The 26,126-nt window shown below is 44.7% G+C and overlaps 1 protein-coding gene across 1 annotated transcript in view; it reads right to left on the reverse strand.

The window, feature by feature from the left end:
• Window positions 1-26,126, reverse strand: part of SLC4A5 (solute carrier family 4 member 5) — a 118,619-nt gene that overhangs the window by 44,371 nt on the left and 48,122 nt on the right. Inside the window, exons 6-10 of the mRNA XM_034761732.1 lie at window positions 26,009-26,104; window positions 20,590-20,645; window positions 6,988-7,145; window positions 2,467-2,554; window positions 1,634-1,788 (exon numbers count right to left, since the gene is read on the reverse strand). Of these exons, the coding sequence (XP_034617623.1) occupies window positions 1,634-1,788; window positions 2,467-2,554; window positions 6,988-7,145; window positions 20,590-20,645; window positions 26,009-26,104 (553 nt within the window). The remainder of the gene's footprint in view (window positions 1-1,633; window positions 1,789-2,466; window positions 2,555-6,987; window positions 7,146-20,589; window positions 20,646-26,008; window positions 26,105-26,126) is intronic.

The raw sequence follows: 26,126 nt of genomic DNA on the forward strand, positions 1-26,126 counted from the left end.
CACATTTGGATTTCCTTGAGAAAACAAAGCTTTCCATGAGGGACAGAGATCTAACCCAGCCCCCAGCGTTCTCTTCACTACCACCCGACACACTGCTCTTCTGAAAAACCTGTCCACCAGGGGGTCACCTAGGAGATGTAGCTGGGAAATTAGTTCCACTCTCCACCCATCTTCCCTGTTCCTGGAGTTTTTCCTACCAATAGGAAGAGAAAAAACTCGCACATACTCCAGTTTAGCTCATGTGCACACACTGCGAGATAATCGACCTTTAGTTATTGGATTAATACATCATGAAAAACGGAGCGTACTGTAGCCAGAAGTGGGATCTATTTCGGTAAGATGTCATTTGGATCTAGCATTTCTCTTGCTCCAAAAAGCAACTCTTCACTGCCTGTGATTGTCCTGCAAGTTGCGAAATTTGGTGTTTTTTTCATTAATGCGTCAGCTGCTTGAGGCAGGGGATGAGCTAGCTTTTACATTAAAAAGTAAGTTTCCAGAGAAACCGGTTGCAGAGAAAAACTTGAAAATGTGACCTCTAAGGGTGTGTCTACAGAGTGAGCAGCGCTCCGGAGCAGCGAGTCTCAGAGTCAGGCTCTACAAACTCATGGGGCTCCTGCTAAGGTCCTAAAAAGAGCTACGCCCCCTCTGTAGTCTTCGGAGCCTGATCTCCAGCCCGAGCCCAAATGTCTCCGTGGCTATTTTTAGCACTCTAGCGCCAGCCTGGATCTGTAGATGCGAGCTCTGAGGCTTGCTGCCATGGGCTGCTGCTCACTGTGCAGATGCCACCCTAAAAGGCTCAAAACCCGGAAGGTGAATAAAAACGCTTGAGTTTGGCAAGTCTTAAAAGTGCTATGGAAGCTTTCTATCTTATGCCACAGTAAGGGAGCACCTCACAATCTTTAGTGTATTTATCTTCGCAAAATGAGGTCCTCCATGTAGCAAAAGTGCCGGAATGCTGTTCCAGAGCGTTCCGGCCCTGGCACAAGAGACGGACGGACCCCTGCATAATCCGTACCCCTCAGTTTAGAGGGTTACATGCTCACAGATTACTTAGCATCTGAGTGCAATGCTTGTATCTAGGCTTGAAAGAAGAGATGGCACTTAAGTAATTTTGCATTGAGACACAAAATATTATACAAGGCAGATTCCTTAAAGATTCCTCATATTAGCTACGTTTACATTTGTCTATAAAGGGATAATTCTGAGTTCCTAACCATGGAAGCTGAAATGCTAGGTTAGTAATGGCCAGGCTAATTCAAATTCTGCTAATTAATTGCCATATTTCATCCATTTCATTGGATTTGTTACCCAAAATTCAGCGTGGCTCCAGCTAATCGAGTCTGATGCTGCTCAACTAGTCGTGCTGCTTTTACACCAGTGTAACTATGAACAGAATCAAGCTCATTATGCTGCTAATAATAATACTTAGCTCTTTTATAGTGCTTTTTAATCCATAGATTTCAAAGTGCTTTACAAAGGGAGGTCATTAACATTGTCGCCGTTTTATAGATGGGGAAATTGAGGCACAGGGAGTTGCCTAAGTTTACCCAGTAGCAGAGCCAGGAATAGAACTCAGGTCTCCTGAGTCCCAGTCCAGTGCACTATGAACTGCACTGCAATTAATACCACCTACCTCTTCTCAGCGGAAGGTACTTTTTTGGGTGGCTCTATTCTAATGTTTGGATCCCACTCCCCTGGCGGGAGGACAATGACTTCATCCAGAAACTCATCTATTCCTGCAATCAGGTCATCTCGGTCCCTGGCTTTGTAGGCCACATCACTGAAAAGCTAGAAATACACAGAGAAGACAAACGGTTTAGGTAAACTGTTAGCTAGGCAGTAGGAGAGATGGAAGAACCAATTCTGCTAGAAGAAGGGTCAGGCTTCATCTAACATGCTTTCTAGATCACAAAGATTTTGGACCACGGATTGTGGCTCCCTCATTGCTAGCATGAACATTTGTGCTAGTGAACAATATCTGAATGAATCCATGACTAGCTAGGACTTCATGGGTGTCAGTCTGTTGCATGCTGGAATATCACACATTCGCTGGGACTCGACTCAGACCCTCCTGCTCCAAAAGCCCAGTTCCCTGTCATCTGAACGAAAGAAGAATCGTCGCTAAGTGTTGGCAATATGGAACCTATGACACACAGCTGAACGGATTCTATCCAGGGGAGGACAGCAGTGGATGGGCGCGCACACACACACATTACAATATTTTAACTTTATTCCTATGGGCAGATCCCTCAGCTGATGTAGCTCCATTGACTTCCACGGAATTGCACAGATTTTTACAGCATCTGCCAAACTGGTCTTATGATTTTCATTCTGGTCCTGGAGCTCTGATGGGACGTCTCATTTCATCTTTGGGAAATCCCATAAATGTACGGATCGCCTGGATGTAGTGCACGTGAAGGGAATGTAACAGGAGCACGGCTCTGCCATATCATAAGATTTACTTACGTCATCTACCATGAGGGTGGCGATAGCTCGGCCTATTTCATTGTAGGATTTTGCCTTTCCTGAAGGACCCAGGAGAATAAAGAGGAACCTGGTAAAAGAACAGAACTCATGAGCTAATGGCCATCTTTGCAGTCTGTGGTTTAAATTACAACTCTTGCCAGTATGCAGGATCTGGTCTAAACAATCAATCAATCAAACTAGTTTCAAGATGGAGCTTGATAAAGTTATGAGCAGTGTTATATGACAAGGTTTCCTGCAATAGCAGGGGCTGGTCTCAATGGCCCAGGATGTCCCTTCCAGTCCTGAGCTCCTATGTAAGCAGTTGTCTAAACACTAAGTTTAGCTGCTCAAGAAATACAGGATTAGGCCCTTTGATTTTTACCAGTTGGTTCTCTCAAATACAGCCTAATCCAGCTCCCACTGCAACCCCAGGGGAGTCTCTCATAGAATATCAGGGTTGGAAGAGACCTCAGGAGGTCATCTAGTCCAACCCCCTGCTCAAAGCAGGACCAACACCAACTAAATCATCCCAGCCAGGGCTTTGTCAAGCCAGGCCTTAAAAACCTCTAAGGAAGGGGATTTCACCATCTCCCTAGGTAACCCATTCCAGTGTTTCACCACCCTCCTAGTGAAATGGTTTTTCCTAATATCCAACCTAAACCTCCCCCACTGCAACTTGAGACCGTTACTCCTTGTTCTGTCATCTGGTACCACTGAGAACAGCCAAGCTCCATCCTCTTTGGAACCCCCCTTCAGCTAGTTGAAGGCTGCTATCAATTCCGCCCTAACTCTTCTCTTCTCTCCATCGAGTTCAATGGGAGCTTTAGTTTGTGTGTCGACCCACACTAATGCAGCATGGCTCTTTGTCCCCTTCTAATGGCTAGAAAGCACAGAACACGTAATGAGCCTGCTACTGACTTTGAGTTAATGGATCTGGCCCTTTATTACAAGCAAGAGAGACTTGTAGGCCCAGAGGGCCCAGGTTCAATCCCACAGATAATGTAACCAGGGTTGTGGTTACAACTACACAAGGATCCCCTCCCCTCCAAATAGTGGCTGGTCACTGGGATGTGTGACCTGACATGTAGGAAACCTTGAATACCCACAAGTACCAGAAATCCTGTTCTCGTGAGAATCCCAGAACCATTTTGCAGACTCAAGCAGGGGTGCTGGAACAATTTGTATAGTGGGGGTGTTGAGAACAATTGAAACCAACAGTAAACCCTGGATATGATGGAAACCACTTCAAGCCAGGGGGTGCTGTAGCACCTTCGGCTCCCCCCGTTCCAGCACCTATGGACACGAGGCAGTTTGGAGACGAATACGCAGGCTATCCGAATGGGAACAACTTAGCGTTTCTGATCACTATGCAAAAGGGGAGCTTTCCAAAAGCTCTCAGAGTTTGCCCAACTTTGCTCCCACTGACAACAACGTTAAAGCTCCTACTGACTTTAATGGGAGCAGAGTTAGGCCACCGTGGAGAGTTTTTGAGAATCTCACCCCAAAGCATTCCACTATTACTGCTGTATGCAGCCCCGGCAAGTCCTGGCAACGCAAGCCAGATCCTATTGATGTCTACGAGTTCCTGGCAGGGATGCCCATGGGGCTAAATATTTGCCTTGGTTTCATTCGTGGCTTTTGGAAATATTTTTTAAAAGTCTCAAGGAGGCACTTCTGGATCCCCAAAATGTGATCTGCTCTTCTGATGGTCTGTCAGTTCCTGAATGGTGAAAATACCATCAGGAGACCAGATCTTGTGCTACAGTTATCTTAGGTCCTTATCTGGCCCCCCATTACTCTAATCTCTGAGCCTCACAACCTTTAACTGATTTATCCTCACAACACCACTGAGAGGGAGGGAAGTGTTATTATCCCCACTTTACAGATGGGTAAGTCAAGTGATGTGCCGAAAGTCACACAGGAAATAGTGGATAGAGCAGGGAATTGAATCCAGGTCACTCAAGTCCTAAGCTAGTGCCTAACCAGTGAGCAATGTTGGGGAGGAGGGGGATATCTCAATGGTTTGAGCATTGGCCTGCTAAACCCAGGGTTATGAGTTCAATCCTTGAGGGGGCAATTTAGGGATTTAGTTGGGGTTGGTCCTGCTTTGAGCAGGGGGTTGGACTAGATGACCTCCTGAGGACCCTTCCAACCCTGATATTCTATGATTCACTCTGGCTCCACCAAACAGACCCCTGGGTTAAAATTTAAAAAGAAACTGATTAAAGTACTTAAATATTTAGAATAATATCTACAAAAATACTAAATATTATATCAAACATACTAATATAAGCATGTGATTTTATGTGGGTTCCTCCAGAACCCAAGTGTCAAATGTTACTTTTCCAAAGAGGCATTTAAACTCCCTATAACAGGGGTGGGCAAACTTTTTGGCCCGAGGGCCACATCTGGGTATGGAAATTGTATGGCGAGCTATGAATGCTCACAAAATTGGGGGTTGGAGTGCGGGACGGGGTGAGGGCTTCGGCTGGGGGTGTGGGTTCTGGAGTGGGGCTTGGAATGAGGGGTTGAAGGTGCAGAAGGGTGCTCTGGGCTGTGACTGAGGGGTTCGGAGGGTGGGAGGGGGATCAGGGCTGGGGCAGGGGCAAAGGAGCGGGGCAGGGGTGCAGGTTCTGGGGGGGGGCATTTACCTCAAGCAGCTCCCAGAAGCAGCAGCATGTCCCCCCTCCGGCTCCTAGGCAGAGACGGAGCCAGGAGGCTCTGTGTCTTCCCCATCCATAGGTGCAACCCCTGCAGCTCCCATTGGCCACAGTTGCCAGCCAATCGGAGTTGCAGGGGCCGTGTGTGGAGCCCCCTGGCTGCCCCAACGCATAGGAGGCGGAGAGGGGACATGCTGCTGCTTCCAGGAGCCGTGCAGAGACCCGGCATGCATGGAGCAGGGCAAGCCCCCAGCCCCGCTCCCCGGCTGGAGTGGGGCAAGTCCCGGACCTCGCTCCCCAGCTGGAGTTCGACGGCTGGATTAAAACGTCTGAAGGGCTGGATGTGACCCCCAGGCCATAGTTTGCCCACCCTTGCCCTATAATATATCTGATGCAATACTGGCAGATGTGCTTCCTGAGTTCCTCTCCACTGAGGATGCCTAATTGCAAATCCATGTTGATCATCAGAACCAACAATCAGATAATTGGAAGAAGTTATTTTGCGAATAAACAAGCTACATAACCAGTTGCCTTGACAATCTGAAGCGAAGCACAGTTTGGAATATTAGTAGCGAGTGAAATTCACCCCTGTTCTGTGGGCCAGCACAAGGCTATGTGCCACATTAACCTTCCTCTGAGCAAGAGCCAACATCAGAGCTTAGAGTTCAGAGATGTGCATCTGCATCTTTCTGGGCACTGACGTATGGAGCTGAGCGGGGGTGGACCAAGGGCTCTGCAGAATATTCTATGCCCCTGAGCAAAGCAGACCCAGAAATCTGCAGCCCACTAGTTAAAGAGTATAAGCAGCATTTAAGTGGTGCATATGCTTTGCGCAGACCCCTTTCATCCACTGTGCCCTTTTCATTTATAAATATCAAAACACTTAAGGTCAGTATCATTATACCCATTCTACACATGGAGAAACTAAGGCACAGAGCAGGAACGGGGATTCATATACCATTTAGTGGCAGAGCTGGGAACTGAACCCAGGAGTCCTGATTCCGAAATTATCCACCAAATGCTGCAAGAAAATATAGGTTAATAAAAGCTCTAGTCTCTCTCCAGTTCATGTAGGACCTGACTGCCCCACTATCATTAGTGAAAGTTACATGAGCCATTTGAACAGTGCATTAGACCTTAGAAATCCATAGCCTTCTGAGACAAGGGAAGAAAATGTTGTCCCAGCTAACATGGAAGGTAACATGCTATACTGCTAGAGGTGGGCAAAGTTTTTTGGCTGAAACTTTTCTTTGTAGAAAAAAATGCAGATTTGGCGACACTGAAACATTTTGCAAATTCATGTCAGTTTTGTTGAATTGTTTGTTTGGGGGACCCCCGTCCCTCCAAAATTTGTAAACAACCCACCAAAATACTGAAAATTCTTCTCTCCATTTGAAATGACTGTTTGCTTTGAAATTTCCTCCAATTTTATTTCAAATATTGAAATGGTTTGAAAAACACTAGCAATCAAAATAAAATGTTTTGTTTTAGGTCAAATGAAACATTATGTTTGGCCCAAAACTATTTTATTTTACTTTTTACTTTCTGGTTTGCCGAAATCTTTTTAAACATGGTTCATTTTGGGTTGACCCGCAATGATTTTTTTTAACTTTGATTTTTCAAAATGGCCAGCGAATCCAAAAGTCTGTTATTCACACAGCTCTAATTAGACGCCTTAGGAATCTGTAGCCGTCCAGAGACAGGGGAAGAAACTATTGTCCCACCTAATCTGGAAGGTAAGGTGTGCTATACCGCATCAGGTTTACATGAGAGTTTACAGCTGAAGCCCCAGTTCTGAACCACCAATACCTTTCTTCAGTTCTTGCAAAAGCACATTTTGTTTGTTTAAACAGCTGCGCACCTAGTGGGGACGGGAACTTCCGTCACCCCGCCCAGCATGGTGGACTGTATAAGCCTCACGAATGCCACGAATGGCTTCTCCAGGAAGTCCACCTCTCCCACCAGGACATTGGAGGCTTCCGCGTCTTTGGGGATCTTCTTTATGAATTTATTTTTTAGCTGTTGGGGGAAAAAGAAAGTTCAATGATGGGTCAGATCTTCCTTTACGTTTTTTTTTTTAATAACACTATGACAACCTATTTCTGCTTGACATTTAGGATGCTAAAAATTGCTGAGCTCCTGCTGTGAAATTGGAGTTTCTCCTTTCCTCTAAGCATATAGTAGCACTTGGGTACGAGTTACTAAGTTAAGGCAAATCAAAAGTGTGAAGTCAATGCACATGAGTTAAAGCATTTTAAACCCACCTCGGTGTGGATGCTTCTCAATCAGGAGTAAAGTGGCCTTAGTTTTCCTCCAAGTAATCCTCCTTGGCAAGTTTCACATCCCATGCAGCACCATGACAAGGTATGTCTCCACTGCAATCAGGATTGATTGATTGCAGCTCAGGTAGGCATGTCCCAGCTAGCTTTGATCTACATGTGCCCAAAACACCACTGGACTGCAGTTGAGACATACCTTCGGTGGTGCCGACTCTCACTGAAAGCGGAGATTCTCACGCATCCCCATGACTCCAGGAGCTGGGGCTTCGAGAAACAGACTCATGATAAAATGGTCAGAGTGGGCAACATTGAAGTCCATCCTCGCTGGGAACAGCCCATAAGCATGCGCTAAACTTTAAGTGCTTAAATCTGAGACACTTCAAATTGGACTTGAGCGCATTGAAGCAAGTTCAGCACATGCTTAAGTGCTGTCCTGAATAAGGGCCTAAATAAACACATAACAAAAAAACATACCACCTTCCAAATTGGACCCACAAAAAACCCACACTCAAGTATGACGAAAGAGCATGTCTTGGAGCCTCTTTCCCTTCCAGCAGCCCCCGCTGGCTCCCCACGTGTAATAAGGAAGGAGGATTCATCGTAATAAGTAGCTTGAGCTTCCCTTTTGTAGTTCATTCCCCCAGATCTCTTCTTTGGAAAGGGAGCAAATAATTGTAGGCGGTGGCCTCATTTCATAGATTGATCCTTGGGTCTCTTGTCCCCTGCAGCCCTTTCATTATTAGCATAAAAGGGTTCAATACGAACCCAGGCAGGATGTTATTATAATCTATATGCCAGCATGAGGAGAGGCATGTGAGCTGGGCGGCAAGCTCCCCCCATTCTAATCTTTTAAATCCAAACGGAAAAAAAAATAAAACAATAATAAAACCACTCCTCCGATACAGCTTGGAATAAGCAAAAGCAGGAGTTAACGGTGACCACTAAGCTTCATGAAAAACTTTAAAAGTCCCTTTGTAGTGGGTCTAATAGGCTGATTAAAAACCAACATTCTTTGGAACAAAATGGTTTGCATATCTTAGTGTTAACCCTCGATGCACCAACGTTGTAATGTTTGGATTTTCTTATCAGGGAATTTGCTTTCATTACTGCAGCTCTAAACTAAGAGCACCCACTGGTAAATTCTGACAGTGGAGAGCCCTAAGGAATATTTCCCAAGGTAAATTCTTTTCCTAAACAGTCCACACACACTCTGCTTCCATTAATTTATCTAAGTTCCACTCAGCACCCTGGAAAGGGCGCGATTCTGGTATCCAGGCTGCAATCCTGAAGCCCTCTGGATGCATTACTGAGCAAGTGTAAAAGCTTCTGTTCACCACAGAAAGTCTCTACACCCATTTCAATCAGACTAAACCACAAAGGTTGCGACCCAGCTCTGCGAGACCCTCTCTTCCAGCTCCATCACACATAGATCGCATGGCTAGAAGGGACTGCCGTGACCATCTAATCTGACCGCCTGCATAACACAAGCCAGAGGACTTCCCTGAATTAATTCCAGTTTAAGGTCGACAACACTATCATAACAAAGCCACAGCTACCCAGAACTTCAAGGTTGTCACTGTGCCACAGTGACAGCAGGGGATAGAAAGTAGATCCACATCCCTGTGTCCATGACCCACAGATCCCTCACCAGCTCAGCTCAAAGGGAATCTCTTTAAGCGCTCAGCAATAAGGGACTGTGAGAGAGTTTTCCAAAGCGTGGGTCGCCCACCAGTAGGTCATGGGAAGGTTCCAGATGGGTCACCACATCCAGGGCTGGATTAGTTTATCACTGGCACCCGGCCTAGGTAAACAAACACTTCTCCTGGCCCGGTGCAGATGGGAAGCCCACAGGAGTGGGTGTTGGAGAGCAAGCCCGCCTCAACCAGAAGCCCTGGGCCTAGTGCCCTGCTCCAGATGTTGTAATCTACTCAGGTTTGGCCTGGCCACCCCTCCGTCGCAGGCCAAACCTGAATGGCGCTGCAACCAAAGACAAAATGCAGTTGGGAGGGCCGCCATACTAAAATGTTTGAGAACTACAGAGCCAGGAGTAGTTCTGATTGCATCCATCTGATTGCATGCGCTGAAAGCCAGGCTTGCCTGTTGTAGCCTGGAACAAAGACAGCAGAGTGTGGACATTGTAATGTGACATGGCTTCCTTTTTGCTGGACGGCAGCACACACAGGGCTCCTCCAAGAGGGAGTTTTGCGTCTGAGGTTCTCCACTGTGCAGGGGGGATATAAGAGCAGGATTTCCTTGATGAGGCCCCTTCCCCACCTCGAGTCCATTGCTCCTGTACCAACAGGAGTACAGCCAGTAAATAACAGTACCTGGCATTTCTCCAGTGCCCAAAGCATTAACTCATTGATCTTCACCCTGACCCGGAGAGGTAGGCATGTGCACCGCCTGCATACAGATGGGAAAACCATAGCACAGAAGTGAAGGGATCCACCCAGGGAAAATGGAGGCAGAGATGGGAAGAAAACCCAGATCTCCTGGCTCACAGGTCTGTGCTTTAATTTGATGTGAGAGGGAAAAAAAAAAAAAAAAGGCAAAGGATAGGATTGAAAGCAGCCTAGCTCCGACTCCAACACAGGAACATGTGGATTTTTAACCATCCCTACACTCTAGGTAACAATACGCCACTGAGGAATTCCTATTGACTTAAACAGGGGCAGGACAGAGCTGTAAAAATAGCATTGTGGGGTTCTATACTGATCCTCTCTTGCTAGCCGCCAGATCAAATTCGGTCAGGGTAGAAGCCAAAGGATGGTTTGTCTAATGTCGCAAGGATTCTGCAAATCCATCTAGGTTGTTCTTTCCCCCATCGACGCTAGTAACAGAGATTCTGTCCATCAGAATGTGGCTGAAAAAATTCAGTGGATAATGCACGAGGCAGAAGAGAATCCAGTTCTCCCCCCTCCGGTTGTAATAACTCCACAAAATCTTGTATGTGTCAGCAAAGCCAGCAGAAGTGACTTGTATGCACAGGAAGCAGATATGTGGAATAGGGAAGTTGCATTTCTTGCAAACTAGTAACCACAGGACCTCAGCAATATTACGGCAAAATGACTTCCCAAATGTTGGGAAATGTGTGGGTCAGATTTATAGATTCCAAGGCCAGGAAGTAGTACTATGATCATCTAGTCTGACCTCCTGTATAACACAGGCCAGAGACCTGCCCCAGAATAACCCCTAGAGCAGAGCTTTTAGAAAAACATCCATCTTGATTTAAAAATTGTCATTAATGAGAATCCACCACAACCCCTGGTAAATTGTTCCAGTGGTTAATTACTCTCAGTTAAAAATGTACGCCTTATTTCTGATCTGAATTTGTCTAGCTTCCACTTCCAGCCATTGGATCATGTTAGACGTTTTTCTGCTAGAGTGAAGAGCCCATTGTTAAATATTTGTTTTCCATGAAGATTATACATATATAGACTGTAATCAAGTTACCCCTTAACCTTCTCTTTGCTAAGCTAAATAGATTGAGCTCTTTGAGTCTACCATTATAAGGCAAGTTTTCTAATCCTTTAATCATTCTTGTGGTTCTTTTCTGACCCCTCCCCAACTTATCAACATCTTGAATTGTGGACACCAGAACTGGACACAATATTCCAGTGGTGGTTGCATCAGTGCCCTATATAGAGGGAAAATAACCTCGCTGCTCCTACTCGAGTTTCCCCTGTTTATGCACCCCAGGATTGTATTAGCTCTTTTGGTCACAGTATCACACTGGGAGCTCATGTTTAGCTAATTATCCACCATGACCCCCAAATCTTTTTCAGAGTCACTGTTTCCCAGGATGGAATCCCCCATCCTTTAAGTATGACCTGCATTCTGTGTTCCTCCATGTCTAGATTTACATTTAGCTGTACTGTTTGCTTGTGCCCAGTTTACCAAGCGAATCAGATTGCTCTGCAACAGTGACTTGTCCTTTTCATTATTTACCACGCCCCCAATTCTTGGGTCATCTGCAAACTTTATCAGTGACAATTTTGTGTTTTCTTCCAGGCCACTGATAAAAATGTTAAAGAGCATCAGATGTGCTGGATATAAGAGAATAGGACGTCACTGGTAAGGTTTTGCATTAGAGTGCAAGTTTGATGAAGCCAGCGTATGCACAGCTTTTTGGTATTTGCTGGAGATGGAAATGAATGTCTTGGGCAGTGAATACCAAAACCATCCCAGGCAATAGGAAGGCAGAAGGGAATGCATGAGTCTTTCCCCTTTACTTCTTATTTCCATGCTTTCAAGGTTTTTCGTGGATGGATTGTGTCCTGCCACAACCTTAACTGTTAACACATGCATTTTTTTTTCATAGAATCATAGGAATGGAAGGGACCTCGAGAGGTCATCTAGTCCAGTCCCCTGCCCGCATGGCAGGACTAAGTATTATCTAGACCAGGGGTAGGCAACCTATGGCACGCGTGCCGAAGGCGGCAGGCGAGCTGATTTTCAGTGGCACTCACACTGCCCGGGTCCTGGCCACCGGTCCGGGGGGGCTCCGCATTTTAATGTAATTTTAAATGAAGCTTCTTAAACATTTAAAAAAACCTTATTTACTTTACATACCACAATAGTTTAGTTATATATTATAGACTTATAGAAAGAGACCTTCTAAAAACATTACAATGTATTACTGGCACGCGAAACCTTAAATCAGAGTGAATAAATGAAGACTCGGCACATCACTTCTGGAAAGGTTGCCGACCCCTGATCTAGACTAACCCCATTTTGTTTGCTAATCAGATGTGTGTGTCTGTTAAGAGAAGTTGTGCAAACCCTCTAGGGCGGATTCAGATCTGGCGTCACTGAGCAGTCATTCCACTGAGGTCAATAGAGTTACAACCATGTATGGATGGGCAGGAGGAAATGAGGGAAATCAGGTCTTCTCTTTATTTTAATAGGCCAACTCCTGAAATTGTTAGTCAAAAAGCTGCTTAAAATAAATGGAAGTTTTGCTGGAGTAAGGATGGTATGAAAACTGAGTAGGGAGCTCAGGATATGGCTCAATATGGTGAGCTGTGACCCTACAATGTACCTCCATGAAATACCTGTTTGGGAGAGGAAGTACGGTCCAATAGTTAAAGCACAGGAGAGGGAGTCAGGAAATCAGGGTTCAATAATACCAGCACTCACACCAATTTGTGTGAGCTTGGACATGTCACTTAATACCGCCATGTGACTCAATTTCCCTGGCTGGAAAATTACGATAATACTCTTCTATTTTACAGTGTTCACTGTAAATTCACCACGGTTTGCAAAGTGATTTGAGCTCCTCAGTAGAAAGATGGTTTGTTCTCCTTGGTTCTCTGTGTAGTGCCCCGATCTGTCTTTAATTCATAAAGCCAAAGGATCGAATGACTGGAACAGAGTGGTAGCTACAGTCTTTGTACTTTAAATTCTCAACCTGCTTTCATTACAGGAAGTTAGTCGTCTTCAGCTATCCCTTGATGCAAGGATGTCGTCTGCCAAGGGGGTTCATTGGTGAGTTTTTAAGTAGCTGAGGAGCCCTGCAGATTTTCCCACAGAAGTGCCAGGTGTGATTTTGGAGGAGACATCGTTGTTAGCTAGAGTGTTGTGTCTTTTCTTTCCTCCTTTGTCACTTCTCTGTCTCATGAGCATGCCTGTTCTCCTCAAAGTGAGCTGTGGCTTGGTGTCTGGTGTTGCGCCACTGTGTTCTGTTCTGCGCCAAGTCCTCCCAGTTTGTTGGGTTGATGTCTCCCTTTTTAAGATGTACTTTCAGCATGTCTTTGAAACACTTCCATTGCCCTCTGCGAGCCCTTCTTCCCTTACTTAACTGAGAGAAGAGTACTTGCTTCGGGAGGTGAGTGTCAGGCATACGTACACAGTGGCCAGCACAGCAGAGTTGGTATTTCATGACCTGCACTTCTATACTGTTGGTGTTGGCTGCAGAGAGAACACTGATGTTAGTGCTGGAACCACTCCAGCAGCTCCAGTAGTTTGTGCAGGTGAGGACTGGTAGAGTGCCTTGGTTTTCCCGATGTTGAGAGAGACAGACCCAGGCTGTGATAGGCATCCGCAAAAAGATTTAGGGTGCTTTGCAGGTTGGCCTCTGTATGTGCAAGAATGACATAGTCGTCTGCATACTGAAGGTCAGTGATGCCAATTCTCGTGACCTTAGATTTTGTTTGGAGATGTCAAAGATTAAGGAGATGGCCATCCATACGACTCAATCCCGATTCTGTCAGGAAGGCAGTCACAGATGAGAATCAAGGTCACGGTAAGGTAAATGGAGAAGAGTGTTGGAGCAATGACACCGCCCTGTTTGACACCGGTGCGAATGGTGAATGATTTGTTCTCTGAGCCGTTGCACAAAATAGCGAGTCATCCCACCATGGATTACTCTGATGATGGAAATGAATTTCTGTGGACAGACAAACCTACACAGCACTTTCCATAGGGCATCACAATTGATAGAGTAAAAGGCTTTGGTTACGTCAATGAATGCCATGAACAGTTCCTGGTGTTGCTCTCTGCACTTCTCCTGAATCTGTCGTGCCACAAAAATCATGTTGGTTGTGCCATGGGATGGCCTGAAGCCACATTGTGATCCGGGGAGGAGGCGATTTAGTAGGATCCATGTAAGAATCTTCCCTGCGATGGAGAGGAGAGCAATACCTCTGTAGTTCCGCACAAAGATTTGTTCCATTTCTCGAATATTGTAACAATGTTGGCATTCTTAAAGTCAGGTGGAATTTCTTCGCAGGTTCAGATTTTGTCCTTTTGTCCATGAGGTGATAGGCCTCATGTTTTCATTGCTTAGAGGAATCATTTTGCCAGTTATAAAATTCATTTATTTTCTGTTGAATTAATGCTAGGATTTCCTTGTTGTTTTCGTCAAATCAGACTTGGTGCCGATGAGTGGAATACCCTATGGTTTCAGCACATGCATTGTGAATGGTGTTTTTAAATTGATCCCAGGGCTCTTGAATTGCAGTGATGTTGTCAGGAAGGTTAGAGTTTCTCCGACAGATGTTACTGGAACATCTTGCAGCTGGCTTGGTCTTGAAGTGCTTTGACATTGTACCGCTTTCACTTAGTCTTTGGGTGTTTGTGATGTGGTGGAGCGAGCTGCAGGTACATGACGGATCTTACTAATCAATGGTCTGTCCAACAGTGATCAGTACCTTTCATAGCTCGTGTTATACGGACATCAGTATAGTCTCGGGCTCTGACTATAACAGTCAAGGAGGTGCCAGTGTTCGGTCTGAGGATGTTTCCAGGTGGTCTTAAATTTGTTACTCTGCCTAAAGATGGCATTTGTGATGAGCAAATTATGCTCCACACATTTGCTGAGGAGGAGAATACCATTGGGGTTTACATTTCCCACCCCTTCTTTGCCTATTGTGCCTCTCCATTGGGAATTCCGTCTGACTCTGGCATTGAAATCTCTCAGGAGGATGAGTTTGTTCTGCCTTCGGTGTAGCTGTGAGGACTGCATTGAGTGTGCCATAAAACTGCTCCTTATTGTCTTCCTCCATTGGGTGCTGGGGCGTGTACACTGATGATTGTGGCAAATTGGTTGTTGCTAAGCTTGAGCCAAAGAGTCTTGAGATGCTCGTTGATCCCCACGGGAAGCTCCACAAGCTGACTGGTGATCTTATTTTTGATGATAAAGCCAATCCCATGACTGCGTCTCTCTTCAGGTGGATTTCCTTTCCCAAAGAAGGTGTAGCCACCTCCATCCTCTTGTAATTGGCCCTCATCGGCCTGGTGGGTCTCACTAAGTGCTGCAATGTCAATGTTGAGTCTTGCCAGATCTCTGGCAATTATGGCAGAACAGGAAGTCAGTGTAATACAATGGAATACACCTTACAGGGAAGGAGGGAATTTTAAGACTAGAGCTAAAAGTCTGAGAGGACAATCAAATAAAATATATCTGGAAGAGCACCCATATGACAAACGTTCAAACTACACTTTCTCAAGGTGCAGCTCATCCTAACAGCAATTCATAGAATATCAGGGTTGGAAGGGACCTCAGCAGGTCATCTAGTCCAACCCCCTGCTCAAAGCAGGACCAATCCCCTGACAGATTTTTGCCCCAGATCCCTAAATGGCCTCCTCAAGAATTGAACTCACAACCCTGGGTTTAGCAGGCCAATGCTCAAACCACTGAGCTATCCCCCCCTTGTTTAGCGCCAAGCCCCAAAATGAATATCAGATTAAAGTCAACTGCACGCTCTCTTATCCTACACCAGGAATGGAAATAAATCGAGAATGTTCGTTTTAAATCCAATGCCAACTTCATGAATAGCTTCCCAGGATGCTTTAGCGGGTCATCATCTTTGTCAAGAGCAAATATCTGCGCCTCACAAGTATTTAAGTACTGGCTCCTCCCCACTCTCAGTATCAAATGCCAAAGTTTTAAAGCCGTAGTATGGAATCAGAGCACATTAAAAATACACATTGTGAGCCAAATCCTGCAGTCCATAGTCAATCCTTCAACTGGCAGCAGTAGTAAGCTTTTATCTTCTTGGTGGATCCAGCCTGAACAAGCAGACATGATGTGTCACACACTCCCCATGTCAGGTGAAGCATGTCCCAGTCACTACTTTGTATCAAATCGTGTACTTCCATTAACAATTCCTATGCTGTACTAAAAGTATACACTTGTATATGCATGAGCACACACGGAGGTAGGAATAGAACACTGGTTATTAGCCAGTGGGAATTTGGACTGATTAAATAGCTCAGGATTCAATCTTTCAAAAACCAGGGAAAGGAGGAAAATCCAATAATAATCTACAACCATTTGATCTCTGATTATATAGGTGCTTAAACACACTGTTCAAGGAAATGAAAAATTCCAGCGCTCCTTTACATGACAGAACAATAATAGCTGTGACAACAGCAGGCTTCAATATTAGAGCAATGATAGAATTTCCACTGAATAATAAATGCTCTATGAAGTTATAGCATATCATGACTGTATGAACAAACCAACTCTATGAACTCAACTCTCCTATACTGACAAACTTACTTTTTAAAATACAATTTGTAACTCAAAAATTCCACAAACAGATTATTATAACATTTTGAAAAAAAAAAATACTGCTCCAAAGAACATGGCTCCTAAGTTAATTTTTAGGACCAATTGGCAAACATCCTGCTGAAGTGTTGAGTTACTACAGTGATATGTGTGTAGTATTTGAAATCCTCAGTTTAAAATTGCTGTATTAGTGAAAAGCAGTATTCTTACCTGTGGAATGCGGCTAATCACTTGTCATTTAGCCTTTTGTTTCATGTCATCCTGAGCTATCACTTCTGGAGGTGCCTATATCAGGGTCTCAGAAAAGGGATTCTAATCTAAAACTACTGTGCCTATATTTGTCTGTAATTTTTTGTTCCAGCAGTACCATTTGCTCCATTCAAAAGAAAAGGAGACATCAGCATTTTTGTTGTTCAGAAGATCAATAACTATCTATCTAATATATTTACTTCTGGAAATGGCAGTTCAGGATTATGTGAAGCAAAGGAATAAATGACAGGTGAGTAGCCATATTCCACAGGTAAGAATACGTTGCACTAATACAGGAACTTTTATCTGAGGATTTTAAACACTACCTCAAATATTAAATCTTACAACAACCCTGTGGAATATTTTACCCACTTGACAGATGGCTGAACTGTGCAACCAGGGATTAAGTGATTTGTCAAAAGCTAAACAGTGAATCAGTGGCAATGTCAGGAAAAGAACCCAGGAGTCCCAACGGTCAGTGCCTATTTTCACTTCTACATAACACTCCTTCACATAGCTAGGGATAGAAGCCAGTATTCCTGATTTCTAGCGCTCTGCTCTAACCACTAGACAATGATCTCTCCCATAACCGGGAAAAGAAGACAGCACTTCTAACTCCTAGTGACCTACTTTAACCAACAACCAACTATCCTTTCTACAATTGAGAATAAAAGTGAAGAGTCCTGTCTGTCAATATCTTGCTCCAACCACTAGAAACACTCCCTCTCTGAAACAGACTTATTTGAGCTTAATCCCGGATCTGTGCAGATCAATGAAATTGTGAAGGGGCGCAGACAAATCTGAGGTAGGAACAGCGTGTCCCTTCCTGATGACCCTGAGGTGGAAGATGATGCTTTGAGGTCATGTTCAGGATCAAATTGAGCTTTAGTAAGTTAAAGGATTTCAACGTGATGGATGGAAGGGCAGAAGAAAAAAAAAAGCCCATGGTAATCTCTCATGAGGCACTTTGGTGGTTATTGACTGGGTGAAGCAGCACAGATTTCTAATTAACAAAACTGGAACATACCAGCCAGACCTGGACACAGAGAGAAGATGAGAGCAGTATCCATGTTTCATCAGATTGCCTTTGTATTAGAGTCATTTTTACACTTTGCACACCACATTAATGGGAATTTCACCTGCATTTAAACATAGCGGTGGTGACAAGGAGAGAGAGCCTGATAGCACTCCATGCCACATGGCAGAAGCATGGTCATACTGATGCAGAATATTACAGAAGAGGCATACACACTGTGCTCTCACCTGGAGACATTATTTTTGTTCTTTCTTATTTGTTGCTTTCACTTAATCCAAACAAAAAAAAGTCAGGCAGATGGGTTGCTCTTTGTGTATGGAAAAACATGACCGTCTACTAAGTTCTTATTTCCCCATGATCTCCTGCTTTTTCATCCCTAGACTAGTAATATTCCTAAATATGCCACCTTGTCTTCATCTCTATTATATTCCACAAACAACCCCACCTCTTTACAACCCTATCTATCCTTCCCACCCACACCCTGCTTCCTCTTTTGTTTAGATATTCCTTGCTCTATTTCCTCCCAAAGATTTCAAGAGCTTTTCTCGTCATCTCAAGACTCTAGCGTCCTCCCTACAAAAGTATTTCTGCTGTGTTTTCATACCCCTAACCTGCTTTTTCTTGCTGCCCTGAATCTGGGGCAGGTATTATTTCCAAAGCTGATGTCATCTGAATTACCAGAGATCAATACATGTATTAAATGTGTTAATTAGAAGTCTGTGCATTTCCACTCCATCAATAACATGAGACTCACATGGGCCTCTTATGTTGAAGACAGAGAAACCCTTTGACACATCAACCCTCAGTACAATCCATGTCATGCATACAACTCCTTTCTATTCCCAGAGGATCAGTCAGAAGGACACATTGTCCTCACCCCAGCACATACTGTAGTCAAAGTTTCATCTGAGGATCTCAAAGGGCTTCAACAAATATTAACTAAGCGCCAGGGAGACAGGCCAGTGATATTAAAACTGAAGCACAGAGCAGGGAAGTGTTTTTGATTTTTAAACAATGTTTAAACATTTTAAAATAGCTCTGCAGCTGGTGCGATCGATGCTTATCACACTGGCTCCGTGTCTTCCCTCCACCTGTTTATTGTATCTGCCTCTTGTATACTTAAATTCTACGCTCGTCAAGGCAGTGACCATCTTTTTTTATTATTTATTTGTACTGTGCTTAGCACAATGGGGTCCAGATCAGAGTCTTTAGGTGCTATGAATACAAACGAACAATCATAATAAATTACTCCAAAGGAAGCAACATGTAGTATGGAAACTCAAGTTACCCCCAAACCGTGCACTCTACCCATGACATGAGTATGGCAACACAGGAATGTGTATTCAGTATATAAATTAACCTACGGAACTCATTGTTGCAGGGTATTCCTGAAACAATTCTTTGGCAAGATTCAGATCATTCTTTTTTTTAAAAATCCTATTTACTGTAACTGTGGAGTCCTCGTTATCCATATAAATGTCTAATCCTCATCAGAATTCTACCAACCTGTTGGCCTCAATTATGTATTGTGGCAACAAGTTCCACAGGATAATTCGAAATCAGGTAGAGAAGAATTTCCTTTTAAACGCTTCTAAATTTGCTGCCTTTCACTTTCATTGGGTGTCTGCTTGGCTCACGGAGCTCAAGAGTTTGGTAGGATTAATAAAAGGATTAGAAATTTATGTAGGGATGAGAACATCCTATTAGGAGTGAAAATCCATAAGGGATGTGAACTTACCATCTTCGGGGCATAAACCAACCACTAAGTGACAGGGGATAGGAAGAATCATCTTCTGGGGACAGATTACTCTGTAAACATCCACCACAAAGATTTTTTGCTGCTTCCTCTGAAGTATCTTGTATTAGTTGGGAATAGAATACTGGACTACGTCAGCTCTGAGAGTCTTACATTCCAATGTATCTACCTCTTGGTATGTAACAACTTGGTCCTGACTGGCCAGGGACAGGGCATCACGGATGCAGATTGTGGATTAAAATTAGACACCGAATGCTGCTAAACATAGGAAGTACATATTGTGACAAAGTTCCTTCTCTATCTTGGTGGGTCCTGCACTTATTGGCGGATTTTCTTGCCTCAGAGATTCACCATGTGGATTGGGGAACAGCCCAGAGACCTTCCCCTCTGGAAGAACCCACAGTCCAGGTCAATTGGGAGTTTTGGGGGCAACCCAGGTCCGCCCTCTACTCCGGGTTCCAGCCCAGGGCCCTGTGGACTGCAGCTGTCTATAGTGCCTCCTGTAACAGCTGCATGACAGCTACAACTCCCTGGGCTACTTCCCCATGGCCTCCTCCAAACACCTTCCTTATTCTCACCACAGGACCTTCCTCCTGGTGTCTGATAACACTTGTGCTCCTCAGTCCTCCAGCAGCACACCCTCACCCTCCCACTCTCAGCTCCTTGCGTCTCTTGCTCCTAGCCCCTTACACTCACACCACAAACTGAAGTGAGCTCCTTTTAAAACCCAGGTGCCCTGATTAGCCTGCCTTAATTGATTCTAGAAGCTTCTTCTTAATTGGCTCCAGGTGTCCTAATTAGCCTGCCTGCCTTAACTGGTTCTAGCAGGTTCCTGATTAGTCTAGTGCAGCCCCTGTTCTGGTCACTCAGGGAACAGAAAACTACTCATCCAGTGACCAGTATATTTGCCCTCTATCAGACTCCTGTACCCCACTGGTCTGGGTCTGTCACAGTGTATTTGCACCTGTCCTGCATGAACACAATCAGCTTTGAGGCCGCTCATATTTACGGTTTATGGATGAGAGTATAACAGCAGATATTTGTTTTTCTCCCCCCTGGTAATGGGAGGCGGTCGGTCATGATGTTACACAGAAAACCTTGGTCCACAAAAGGCTTTTAGAACTTACTACCTGATCTGTGCTTGGTGTATCTGTAATGTCATTCATGCTTCTGCTTTGCGCATGGCCTAAAGAAAGCACAAGGGAAAGACACGGTAAGAAACATTTAGAGGCCACAAACCTTCTATGTACAGATTCACAGGCCCATTTTGTGCCCTTCACCTGTGTGGTTGACAAGCTACTGAAAAGGAGAATGGGGTCCTAAATTGCCTCTAGCACTGTCCATTTCTAGAATAGGCCAGATTCTGGTCCCATTTACAAGAAGATAAATCTGGTGTGGCTCCCCTGGACTAACTCCAGATTTAACATGGCATAAATGTGATCAGAACAGAGTTACCCTGGTGGAGTTCGCTGGATTTATACAAGTGTAACTAGGATCAGATTCTGGCCACGTGTTGACACTTATCTCTTACACTGCATGGGCCAAATTTTGCCATCACATTTGCATTTACAACTCCCGCTGAGTTAATGGGTATGGCATGGATGGATCTGGGGAGCAGAATTTTGCTTCATTTTTTGGGTCCCTTTACCCTCTTCCTGTGACACGTTGCCCCAGTTTCCATCTTTTCCCATCAGGGCTTTCTCAGGGTCTGTGGGAAGCTGCAATTCCAGGAGAGTTCATATATGTCAAATCTGTGGGTGGTTAATGAAAGCTTTGCACACAGTCCCCTTTGGGGGTGACAAGCCACTTATCTCTCAAAGTATAACCAAACTATCAATTTCCAGGAAACATGCAGCAAAAATCAAGATATCATATGCCACGAATGCTTAGCAATAAGAGGAGGCGAAGGGATTAATTCTGTTACTCAAAGGTTTCCCCGCCCTTTCTTCAAGGGCTATATAAATTTAAACTCATTTTTGACATTGTTTCGATTTTAAGCAACAATCCATCCTGAGTCCCTCCTCCTCGATTTTGTGGTTTTACAATTTCCTATTTTTCAAAATATATTTCTCTTCAGAACTCAAAAGGGGAAGCCAATTGCCAGAAAATACAGGGTGAACAATGAAATTTACTCAAACTGAAACACAGTGCTGCCAAATATTCAAAGTAAGCAATCTGAAAAAAAAACAAAACCACAAAATGATTCCCCTCCCCTAATTTCTTTTAGTTACAGTAATTTTAAATGTGACTTGTAAAAATAGCCTGTAGAACATTTTCAGACAGCTGGCCTGGTGAATAGAGACTCAGGAGGTCTAGGTTCAATCCCCAGTTTTCCTACAGAGTCTTGCCTGACCACGGCCCACCAATTTAGGACCAGAACTTTAAAGGGAGATAGGCAGCTAACTCTCTTTTTAAATCTGGCCCTTAGTGTCCTTGTGCCTTTGATTCCCCATCTGGACAATAATAATTCTTCTCTTCTACTGTTTGTCTGTCTCATGCATTTAGACTGTAATCTCTTTGGGGCAAGGACTGTCTTTTATTATGTATATATACAGCACCTAGCGCAACGCTGTCCTGATCTCAGATGAAGCACATAGAGGCTACAGTAACAACAAGGGCAAATTTAAAGTTGACAGGCTCCCATTAATTACTTCCTATTAGGATCTTGGAACCAAATGATTTAAAAAAAAAATCAATCAATCAAATCCTACTGCTTGAACAGAACAGCTTAGACAGACTAGAAGAACCAGCTCAGAGCTAAGCGAGTTCTCGAGCTGGGTGCTAGCTTCCAGCCAAAGTTCTCCAATTCATTTGGAAGCTGCCATTTTTAAGCTAGTGGGATTGCTAATGGGAGCAAGAGGGCATGTCTACTGCAGTAGAGCTCTAGTGTAGACGCTTCTGACATCAACAGAAGCGTTTTTACCATCTATGTAGTTAATCCACCTCCTCAAGTGGTGGCACCTAGGTTGATGGAAGAATCAGGGTTTAGGTCAACTTAGCTATGCACACAGCGGTGTGAATTTTTCACACCTGAAAGCAACACAGCTAGGTCGATCTAAATTTTAAATGTAGACCAGTGCTGAAGCAGTTAAAAATAATTATGACTTGTTAGTCTACGCATTTTGGTTGTTTTCTTGTTCTATCGCAGGGGTCGGCAACATTTCAGAAGTGGTGTGCCAAGTCTTCATTTATTCACTCTAATTTAAGGTTTCGCGTGCCAGTAATACATTTAAACATTTTTAGAAGGTCTCTTTCTATAAGTCTATAATATATAACTAAACTATTGTAGTATGTAAAATAAATAAGGTTTTAAAATGTTTAAGAAGCTTCATTTAAAATTAAATTAAAATGCAGAGCCCCCCGCACCGGTGGCCAGGATCTGGGTGGTGTGAGTGCCACTAAAAATCAGTTCGCGTGCCGACTTCGGCACCCGTGCCATAGGTTGCCTATCCCTGTTCTATCGTCTTGAGATTCTCTTTAAAGCTTTATACCTCATGGGTCACTCCATCATCATTCATAACAGGAGTATTCATCTGGACTGCACTCTCAGCAAGTTTGCAGATGACACTAAACTAGGAGGCGTGGTAGATACACTAGAGGGTAGGGATCGGATACAGAGGGACCTAGACAAATTAGAGGATTGGGCAGAAAAAAACCTGATGAGGTTCAACAAGGACAAGTGCAGAGTCCTGCACTTAGGACGGAAGAATCCCATGCACTGCTACAGACTAGGGACCGAATGGCTAGGTAGCAGTTCTGCTGAAAAGGACCTAGGGGTCACAGTGGACGAGAAGCTGGATATGAGTCAACAGTGTGCTCTTGTTGCCAAGAAGGCTAACGGCATTTTGGGCTGTATAAGTAGGGGCATTGCCAGCAGATCGAGGAACGTGATCGTTCCCCTTTATTCGACATTGGTGAGGCCTCATCTGGAATACTGTGTCCAGTTTTGGGCCCCACGCTACAAGAAGGATGTGGAAAAATTGGAAAGAGTCCAGCGGAGGGCAACAAAAATGATTAGGGGTCTGGAGCACATGACTTATGAGGAGAGGCTGAGAGAACTGGGATTGTTTAGTCTCCAGAAGAGAAGAATGAGGGGGGATTTGATAGCAGCCTTCAACTACCTGAAGGGGGGTTCCAAAGAGGATGGAGCTCGGCTGTTCTCAGTGGTGGCAGATGACAGAACAAGGAGCAATGGTCTCAAGTTGCAGTGGGGGAGGTCCAGGTTGGATATCAGGAAAAACTATTTCACTAGGAGGGTGGTGAAACACTGGAATGCGTTACCTAGGGAGGTGGTGGAGTCTCCTTCCTTGGAGGTTTTAAGGCCCGGCTTGACAAAGCCCTGGCTGGGATGATTTAGCTGGGAATTGGTCCTGCTTTGAGCAGGGGGTTGGACTAGATGACCTCTTGAGGTCCCTTCCAACTCTGATATTCTATGATTCTATCTGCCTGAGTGTTGTGGTGCAAATTGATGGCCAAATCCTAAGATCCTTACTTGGTTTTTATTCATTTCTTTCCTCTCTCAACAAAGCTTTCCCCTGACTAAATGTAACCCACTGGTGAATGTGCGTATCAAATCCCCCGCTATGGTGATCCACAGAGAATAGGAGTTGATACAGACACCAAAAAGGGATCCTGTAGCAGCTCACGCTTTTCTATCTGGAGGTCCCTGATTCCATCCCCAGTGTGTCGGTCAACACCCCAGCCATCACATAAATATTTGGGGCTACAGTCAAACAAGAATTTAGGCACTGAACTGCCACTTTAGGCACCTTAATCCCACAATCATCCCCCCACCCCCAGGATTTACAAAAGCCCTGTTCAGCTGCCACCAACCCCGGTAGATAGCTAAATGTTTTCAGGAAAAGTTCCCCAGGTACTTGCGTATCTGAGGTCTGCAGCCTCATGCTAAGCATCCAGACACCTGAGCTTCAGCGTGATGAACGAACCAGCGGACAAGGTGTTCCTCCACCTAAATCATGTGTGGGCCCCCATCTGGGAGGCGAGCCCTGAACACGCCTACCGAGCTCACACAAAACAGGGGAGGAGAGCCTCTCCCTTGCGTCTTAGCCAATGGTGAGGCCGCTCACTTGGGATGTGGCACACCCCTGGTTCAAGTCCCCCCTCCACTTGAAGTGGGACTGGTCACTTTTCAAGGGAGTGCCCTAACCACTGAGCTATGGGATATTCTGATGTGGGGCTGCCTCAGTCTCTCCCGTCAAAACTGTTCCACTGTGAATACATAATTAAGAGTAATTGGGCCAGAGAGCGCAAGGACAAGAATGACTCAGTAGCCTGGTGGCTACAGCACTCGCCTGGGAGATGAGACCCCCAGTCTCCCTGATGTTGATGATCCACCTTCTCCTGCCCACCCCCCACCCCAGCTTCTTGCATCCTTGGCATCTCCCATTGGCTAACTTAACTGGCACCTGGCCTCCAGCGTGCTGGCTTTTGTGAGCCCCATTCTGAGGTGCCTGCCTCTCCCCTTTCACTGTACAGGGAGCCTGGCCGCCTAACTCGGGCTTTGTGCTTCACAGTGATTTTCTAGGTGCTTAAAAATTAAGCCTGGTGATGCTCAGCATCACCACGCCCAAATGCCTTTGTGAATCCAGCCCTTCGGGGTTCATCTTAGTGTAATTTGATTTCAATGTGAATTACACCCACTAGAGTAATCAGAGCAGGCTGAAAAACGCAAACATTTCCCCCCCACCCCGATTTTCCTCTCAAGTTGAGATGGACTCTTGCCCTACACCCCTACACAGCAGGATAAGGAGTTGTAAGGTATGGAGGGGGAAGTCGTCTGTGCCAACTATCCAGCTGTCACAGACTGTGACTCTAAGTCAGAACGTGGTTCCTGAAGCAGCGTAATTATGTGCTGCCCCTTGCTCAGGGCTTGCTGCAAAGCGATGATTTGTCATTTTAAAAACCTTTAATTTTTAAATGACACTTTGCAATAAGTTCTACCTGGCAATACACTGTAGTTATGCTTTTTGATACCTATAATTGCCACCAATGCATAAAAATGGAAGAACTACAAGGCGGAGGATAACTGCAGTGTAATTGAAATGTAGCTAGACACACCTGGGCTCCAAAAAGCGATGTAATAAGACGAACACCCAGAGATGTAACAATAAGGGAGTCTGTAATGCAGTTCCCCTTCCGGCTGTCTGAATTACTTGTAATAAGTTATTGAAAATCATAGCCACAGCGTAACTATGCTGCAATTGCAATGTAAGTGCACTGTAACTACAATCACCATGGGATAAAGTGGCATCCATCTTTCTCTAATCTCTTTCAATCATGATAATTTTAGAGTTTACTTAGAGCAACATTTGCAGATGGAAAAGTGATTTTCAAGTAGACCATTCTCGCTTTCTGGCTCTAGGAAACAGTTGTTTACAACCGAGGCCCAAAGAGATTATGTACTTTGCCAAATGCGAATCAGTCAAATAACCAGGATTAGAACTCAGGAGTACAGACTCCCAACCAGGTGTTTGTTCTGCTAGACACTGCTGCCTCGCTAAACAAGTAAGTAGCTGTTGTTCAACTTACGTAAACGTCCATAATTTGCGTTCTGTCTCATTCTAAGATCTTCGGTGGAGCGGTGGAAGCTGGCCCCTGTTGCTGGGCTCCGGACAGGACTGCGATCTGAGAAGGAGAGAGCATTTAG

Source organism: Trachemys scripta, chromosome 2, assembly GCF_013100865.1.
Source record: "Trachemys scripta elegans isolate TJP31775 chromosome 2, CAS_Tse_1.0, whole genome shotgun sequence".
In the NCBI taxonomy this organism is placed as follows: Eukaryota; Metazoa; Chordata; order Testudines; family Emydidae; genus Trachemys; species Trachemys scripta.